This window comes from Gekko japonicus, unplaced genomic scaffold (assembly GCF_001447785.1).
Source record: "Gekko japonicus isolate JY-2015 unplaced genomic scaffold, Gekko_japonicus_V1.1 scaffold172, whole genome shotgun sequence".
Taxonomy (NCBI): domain Eukaryota; kingdom Metazoa; phylum Chordata; class Lepidosauria; order Squamata; family Gekkonidae; genus Gekko; species Gekko japonicus.
The window spans coordinates 1,135,354-1,143,794 of NW_015162479.1; the positions used below are offsets into that span (position 1 = coordinate 1,135,354).

Genomic DNA, 8,441 nt, shown 5'->3' on the forward strand with positions numbered 1-8,441 from the left:
TGCTGGCCAATCAAGGCAGACAGAACTCTTAACTGAGTGTCAGCTACGCTGCCATGAGAGTGGAGATGTTTTCTAATTGCTTTGCATTCCTTCCCATGCGCTTAATTACATCAAAGCTGCAACGCTTATCTTTAAAGTTATACTGGTGGTGATTGTGGTGTCTATCGTCCGTCGGAGCTTCTCCATTCCCAGCTTCGCAACCGTTAGAGAGTCTTGCAATATCCTGCACGCAGGAGCCCATTTAATTGGGTATTGCTGGGGGGGGGCGCATACGAATGCCCTATATCCTATTATGCACATGGGTAGCCCATCATTCCTAACAGTGCTCATCTATGGCTTTTCAATAAAAGTAAAACCTTCCTGGAAGCGTGTACTTCGTTGTTTGGCTGTGGGTCCTGACACTGAGGTCTGGAGGAGATGGCCATTAGCCATGTGCTGGGCCTGGGGAGCTACAGAAAGCTTCAAGGTAATGGAGCTCTGTAGAGACTTGTAACTTCCTAAAGCTAAGGAGCCTGTTCTATATTTTAACAACGAAAGGGCATCTATAGAGAGAGGGAGAGGATTTGTATTTTATCCATTTCTTTTGAATCCCTTGCTCAGTCTGGTGCCGTGCTAAGTACGCTTGTGAACATTTTATTTTTAATAAATACTTTATAACTCTTGATGCTGGTACTCATTCTCTGTACCACATAGACCTCCACATAGACACTGAGGCAAGGCCTCAGAACATGGAAGGGAAACTGGGAGTCCCGACCCTTCCAGCGGGCAATTTCCAAAAAGCTCAGGTGTTGGTGGTGGGCTACTCAAGAAAGAAAAGCCTCTACAGGTGTTGGGAAAACTTTGGAGAGTAGGGTGGAATAGGGCCTGCAGGCTGGAGTAGACCCATTCCACCATATACTGTAAAGCTCTTTCCACACTATAGTATAAGCAAGAGTAGTGTTTTATGTCCATATTTCTGTGTCTTTATGAGTTAACTTACGTGTCATATTCTGAATTAATGACTTTTTTTGTTGTTTCATTTTAAATTATGCCTATATGTTACGTAAACTGAGCTATTATTAGATTCACACAGTGCCACAAAATTTGGCAATAAATGCTAAACTTAAAAAAAAAATCAGCCCAGAAACCCAATGGCTATAAAGAATTCAGAATCATAAACACGTGCCTGCTGTAATGGGATTTTCATACAGCAAATATAATCTTATTTATTCTAGCATTTATTTTGATTTTGCCCAAATTTGAATTGTCCGTTTTAGTAATGATTAGGGCTGACTTGGAACATCTTTCTAGTTTTACCCTCCCCAACATCATTTAATTTTATTTCTAGAGAATCAGATTACAGAGTTACTTAAAAATACAATACATAAGTTACAAATAATAAACAACATAGGAAGTAATATCAGAAAAACAGTAACATCTGGAACATTCAAGGTTAAGGATAGAAAAAGTAAGGCAAGCCAAACTTTGAAAATATATAAATTCAGAAAACAAGTTTAAAACTAGTATGTTTTCGTAAATAGACATGAGTTTATAAGATCAATATTACTAAAAAACTATAATTTGTAAGTCAAGTCAAATTGACAAAAATATATATATATTTTGAAAACAAGTATAAAGCCAGCATACTCTCATAGCAAAAGCAAAAAGAGGAGAGATTATAATATCTATATATCTATATCTATATATCTATATCTATATCTATTAGAAGCAAGTCATTAGCAGAGATAAACTCAATTACTGGAACCAAGTCTGAATAAAGACAGAAATATCGGAGCTATCATTGCTTGTGGACAAACCATCTAGTATCTTTTCCATTATGTAAATATCCCAAACACAAGGGTACCAAGTAGATACAGATGGAGTTTTAGAGTTTTTCCATGCCACAGCTATAGACTATTTCGCAGCTGCACACAACATAGCAATCAGATTGTGTCTAACAAGTGGAACAGAAGAATGTTGCCATAAATTTAAAAGCATTATCTCTGGCGTGAAAGGAATCAAATAACCTGTTATCCTATGAATATTTTGATGAACCAATTGCCAAAAGATATTAATGTGTTTGCAAGTCCACCAATTATGCATAAAAGAGCCATCCTCTCCACAGCCTTTCCAACATAGAGGTTGAGTTAATGTGATGTAACTGAAGGGGAGTAAGATACCATCGAGAAATCATCTTAAAGGACTTAGTCTGTATATTTATCGATTTCGACCTAAAAGGAGTTGAGTTCCAAATCTGAGACCAATGTATAGTTGATAAAGATTTAGATCATTATCCCATGAATGAGTATAAGAGGGTAGAGAGCGTTCACTCAATTCTAGTAAGAGTCTATATAAAATTGAAAGCAGTCCTTTACTTGTTGCAGTATTAAATTTGAGTAACTTTTCAAAACCTGTTAAGTTTCTCAATAAACTGTCTCTAATCCCTGAATTGTCAATGAGGTGTTTGAGTTGTAGATAATGAAACCGTGGAATAGGTTTCCCTAGCTTTGAGTCTAAATATATTTTATCACAAACAGTGCCTTCTGATGTTATGTCCAGAAAATGAGTAAGATGTGATGATCTCCAGACTTGCAAGTAGGCTGGCCATTGCCCAGTTTCAAACCAAGTTTGCCCCAAGAAGGTAGAGAGTGGTGAAATTGGTGGAGCAAGTTTAGATCTCTCTAGTTTTTAGAAACATTTTTGGTGGTGCAATTTTTGGCAGTGTTTGCCTATTTATTTACATTGTTTTAATTTGCTCTCTTTCATAATTGGCTGTCTATTTATGTAGCCTAATCTGATTGGCTATATAGAATAGTCACAGCCTCTTATTCACTATAGCTGCCTTGATTAGTTGAGATGATCCATGTACTAAATATGGGGATACTAGAAAAAAATGGCACTGAGGTAGTTGTAGATAGGAGAGATCAACTGAACAACATGATAAAAGGATGAATATTCTTATCAACAGGGAATATTCAGGAAATATTTCTGTCCATTCCCCAAAAGACTTAGCACAGCACAGGCTACTACTTTTAATCAGATCTTCACCTAAACTTCCTTTTTCACCTGTTTTTTAAAACAGGTAGAAATACTACTGAGTGTAAATTAGAAAGTACAATTTCTAAATTAACCCTCTTTGTGAGCTCCTTATACATAACCATATTCTCCCTTTGAGGCTAAACGTAAGGATCCTCCTCAACAATCCTCAGTAAAAAAGATACATCCAAGAGGTTATGCTGGGTATTACTGAAGTGTTTTGATTTTGTTGCTCCCCTCTGTAGGTAGGAAGTGGTATATCAGAAATTACTGACGGAAATCCAGCACCTGGAACAAAAGAAGCCTTTATGTGTCAAATTATGCTAATATGGGTGGAAATAGATGGCCACTTACTGCATGGCTGTTACTTAAACACATTGCTCATGGCAGATGTAACCATGTGGAGCTAGTGTGCTGCTAGCCCTGGCAATGCAGTAAATTTAAAATGACATTGTCAATTCAGCTCAACACACGCCTGGAGTCTTCAGGTAATAAGAGATATCATACGGGGCTTTTAAAAGTGGTGGTCACATGATCAGTGCTCATCTGTTTCCATCCAATATACCAGAATGACACTAAGGCTGAGGTCACACACACTAAATAATCAACTTTCAATCCACTTTCCAACTGGATTTTGCAAGTTCACACAGTAAAATCCAGATGGAAAGTGGATTGAAAGTAGATTATTTAGTGTGTGTAACTGCAGCCAAACTGGAGGCATTTCATCAGGCTTTGAAATTGGGAAAAATCCTACTCTTTGATAATGCTGTACAATTTATAAAATACCCTTTTGCCCCTATTTATGGACTATATCTTTTACTCTTCACTCACTGCTCTTATTTCTGCCACATTGGTGGTCAGGTTAATTCCATGCCAAACTTGCTGATCCACAGCTTAGCACATACATATCAACTGTCCAGAATCTTTAAAGTGCTGAGTGAAAACTGTTGACAACAATAGGGCTTGCACACAAAAACTTTATTCAAAAAAGAAAAAAGTACCAATAAACCCATCCTGTCCCTTTTGTAAAATGTTGTCTTTGGGACAGACAGATGATTAATTAAAATTTAAGAGTTTTAATACGTAGTGAAGTCAAAGTCTTCCCCTGGTTTAGTTAGATATCATCAAATAGATCTTCTGGATCGCTGGATGATTTTTCTGTTTCCAAAGGCTTCTCTTTTGATGAAAAGCATTTGTCTGATGATTTTGATGGAGCAGAATCTGGTCTAAAAATGTAAAGCAGATACTTTTATTAAAACAAATGTCTGCAGGTTACCTTAAAAGAAATCTGACTCAAACACAGAAAGAGAAGTTAATGTTCTAATAGTCTCTATGTAGGACGTGCTCAGCTTTAGGAGAGAAATAACACTTCCCAGGTTGGTTTGCAGCTTCATCTGTCAGTGGCAAAGCCAGTGCAATTATTCATTTCCATTAAATTCGTTGCCTTCTTGAGAATATTGAAAATGACAACTGAGCTCGTGGTACCTACATGAAGAATTAAGCAGCAGCAAGCATGTAAATGTAAAAGACACCCAGGCTGTATTTAGATTAGGTTCTTTAACTAAAAAAACACACCCGTTTTTGGTGCATGACGTAACAGAACGTTGGCTGGCATTTTTTTACTTTTCTAATCTTATGATTTATAACTATTTTCTACTATTTTGACATTAAGGAGTAAATTTATCCATTTCAGGGTCTCAGGCTATGCCTTCTGTGCATGATGATGTTTGATTTGAAAAAATACTTACAGATGTCACAAAATCCAGTTGAGTTTGCCAAAATGTAAGGCTTATCTAGGTCTATTTTGTGCCATTTTAAATCAATTGTTTCTTACCAATCATGCATTTGAAGGTAACTCCCCCCCCCCTTGTCTTTTGTTTGAAAAAAAATTAGAATGGCTAAAAAGTGTTGAGCTTCAAAAGAGATTATGGTCCTGTTTGCACAAATTCTTCCCCACTCACACCCCTTTAAAATAATTTTTATATTTAAAAAGAAGAAAGAATTACAGACATTACATTATAAAATAACCAACATGACATTTCATGAAGATCTCTTTTTAGTTGTGGTCCAGTAATTAATCAAAATCTGCCAAGCTCTGTTCTAGTAGGATCTAATTTCACCTTTATATTATTTCAGTTAATTTTTTTTCATTTCTATGATGTCCAAAATTGTTCTTTGCTGTCTAGAACTAGATGCAACCCTTTTATCCTCCTGATATCAGGTACAGAAAGCTTTTGTTGCCACCCATATATTAGCCAAAATAGATCTGAACAGTACAGTAAACTGTTGGAGTCAGTGATTCCATTTGCCGAGATTGTCAAGGGATCAAAAATGAGGATATAAATTTCCCAAATCAGGCAGGTATCCAAAAAGAACATAAGAGAAGCCAATGTTGGATCGGGCCAATGGCCCATCCAGTCCAACATTCTGTCATACAGTGGCCAAAAATTATTTTCCAATAGCACTTTGCTTGTGCACAGCAGCATCACCAATGAAGAACCATCAAATACATGAGATTATATTGTGCTTACCCTAGATATCTGGAACTTGTTGCAAGCCTTTCGCCATACTGTATTATCTTTGAGAGCAAATCTTTAATTTCTGGTATGGCTTCCAATATTAATTCATATAGGCTTGGATTCGATACCTTGATTCTGCTAGTGCTCCTCTTTGTCTGCTACAGCGTGTGTTCCTTTAGTGCTAGTTGTTTTCTCTCATGCCTGGTAGGTTAGGCTGACAATGTATAACTTTCCTTGGTCTCTCAGATCCTAGCCTGACACTCTAACCACTACACCACACTGACTGATGAAGAGGAACACAAGTGGAAGTAAGGTCATGATATATTTTCAACTGCATGTTGGCCTGGATCCAACAGGTAGTTTTCATGAACAGAATGACTGCTGGCTATGGAGCATAACTTTCTTACTACAGCCCAAGATGCCTCTCAGATTCTGTCTCAAGGGAACAGGAGGCACCCAGGAAAAGAATTTCAGGGGGAATTGTGGGCTGTTGTGAAAGGAGGCAAGAAAGTTGTGTTCTCTGGGAGGAAGATGTTCTATTCATGGAAATGATCCATTGCATCCAAGTCCTTAATTATTGCAAAACAAATGGTTGCATTATGAAATACTATTGTAAAACATGGTGACTATCTTAAGAGTTTCTCTCTTTTTTATTCCACAGATATCAAAACCATTATGGTAATTTGTAGGAGGAAAGGTGGTACGGTACTGATCGATCTCGTCACATCTCAGAAGCTAAGCATGGTCAGCCCTGATTAATACTTGGATGGATGACCTCCAAGGAAGACTGTAGAGGTAGGCAATGCAAACCACTTCTGCTTTTCAATTGCCTTGAAAGCCCCTTGCTGGGTTATCATAAATTGGCTACGACTTGACAGCACTTTACACAGGGTAGGTTGTATGTCAGTAAACAAACTTTTTTCCCCCTAGCAAAGATGCCCCCCATTTTTGTGGAGGATAAATTGTGCAAGCAGAGCATCCAGGGGATCAGCCATTCACATGGTGACCCTAGCTCAGGAAAGAGGATTTCTGCTTGAAGGAAGCAAACTCATTCATTCCTTCACCACTCATTCAGCACCAGCTCCTGGTGAACCTAGGCCAAATCTCTAAACTACAGCCCTGCCACTTCTTCATAAAAATGTCTATGAGTAAGGCTGTACTATAGACATTTTTCCAAGGTTAAATGTCTGTTAGACACCTGGTTCTCAGGAAATGTGATCTCTTAATATGACTGAGTCTGAAGATAGTTTTATATTGCTTGAAAGTCCATTCAGGAGCTCTTCATACGTGAAGTCAGAATTCTCAGCTTGTATGGATACCCATTAGACTTGCAACATAACCAGATTTATGGAGAAAGGGAATAGGGGGAGTTTTCAAATATGGAAATGTTCTCTCTCTCCTTGAGTTTTGTCAAATCATTTTTTTTCAAAACTAGGCCATTATTTAAAAGGAAATAATTGCATTTTTAGTATTTGTTGTCACAACTGAAAATGAAATACATAATAAGATGCAAGACATATTATTAGATATAGTGAAGAAGAAGAAAGAGGAGGAGGAGGAGATTGGATTTATACCCTGCCCTTCACTTAGAGTCTCAGAGTGGCTTACAAACTCCTTTCCCTTCCCCTCCCGACAACAGACACCCTGTGAGGTGGGTGGAGCTGAGAGAGCTCTTTCCGGAACTGTCCTTAAGAGAACAGCTCTGACAGAACTATGGCTTGCCCAAGGTAATCCAGCAGCTGCAGGAGGAAGAGTGGGGAATCAAACCCAGTTCTCCCAGATTAGAGTCCACACATTTAACCACTACACCAAACTGGCCCAACTAAGTATAGTTTGTAGGTGCATATACTAGTGATAGCAAGAGATATATCACAAATAGCAATCTAATTTATACTGCAATCAGACAGATTCCATAATTGCTAAAAACAAAACAAAAACCCTTCAAGATATCATAGTTCTTGGAATTTTTACTTAAATAGATATTCACATTTCTGGAACTACTTTTGAAAAGAGTGGGAATAAAATAATTTCAGGTCGGAGCCAAATATGCTCAAGCTTTATATGAGATTTGCATAAATACAGAATACTGAGGATTTGTCATGTGGTCACATCTATCACGTCACAAGCTGTACTGACACATTTATGGGGTCTCTGTTATGGAACTCCCAGCATGGGATTTTGAGGGATATATATATTGCAGCATAGTTCATGTATTATGAAACATTTTCCTAGAAATTCTAACTACTACTCTGGAAATGTTCTGTCCTCTACTGAAAGTTATTATTTGTTGTTAAAAGTTATACTAGGATCAGGAGAAAATGACACATCTTACATTAAGGAAGAAATTCCTCCTATCCCACTGGCGGAGTTTGTATTCCATAATGGTACTTTTAGATGTTGTGGGGTTCCCTTGTCTATCTTCATAACAGAGAATAACATTTCATATGCTACTCTGCTGGGAGGGGGGAAGCTCCTCATTAAAGGAGGCAGTGACATTCTTAATAAAGAAGGCAGTGACATTCTTAACACCGCTATGAAAAATACATTTTGGTTGGTATCTATAGGAGTCTATCCATAAGATTTAACAGCACTATCCTTTTCCACATGACTGCCTTAGAAGATGTGATGTTAGTGAGCATACAGCAGAGGGCTTTTTCAACAGTGGCCCCCAGGTAGGGTTTCCAGTCTCTAGCTGTGGAGTGGAATTCCTTCAGAATTACAATTGATCTCCAAACTACGGAGATCAGCTCTCCTACAGGGAATGGCAGGTTCAGAGGGCAGACTCTATGGCAGCCCCCCCCCCCCACACACGTAAAACTTAAGTTTCAACTAGAAAAATCAAACCTCACCAAAAAAATTCAACTCAGCTAAGTGCGGTACAATGCAGTGTCACTTGGTGACTCTTTC

The 8,441-nt window shown here is 37.9% G+C and overlaps 1 protein-coding gene across 1 annotated transcript in view; it reads right to left on the minus strand.

Moving 5' to 3' along the window:
- Positions 1–3,981: 3,981 nt before the first annotated feature.
- XRCC4 (X-ray repair complementing defective repair in Chinese hamster cells 4) overlaps positions 3,982–8,441 on the minus strand; it is a 185,517-nt gene continuing 181,057 nt past the window's right edge. The window contains exon 8 of the mRNA XM_015405830.1: positions 3,982–4,241. Coding sequence (XP_015261316.1) covers positions 4,130–4,241 — 112 coding nt within the window. The 3' untranslated portion in view covers positions 3,982–4,129. The remainder of the gene's footprint in view (positions 4,242–8,441) is intronic.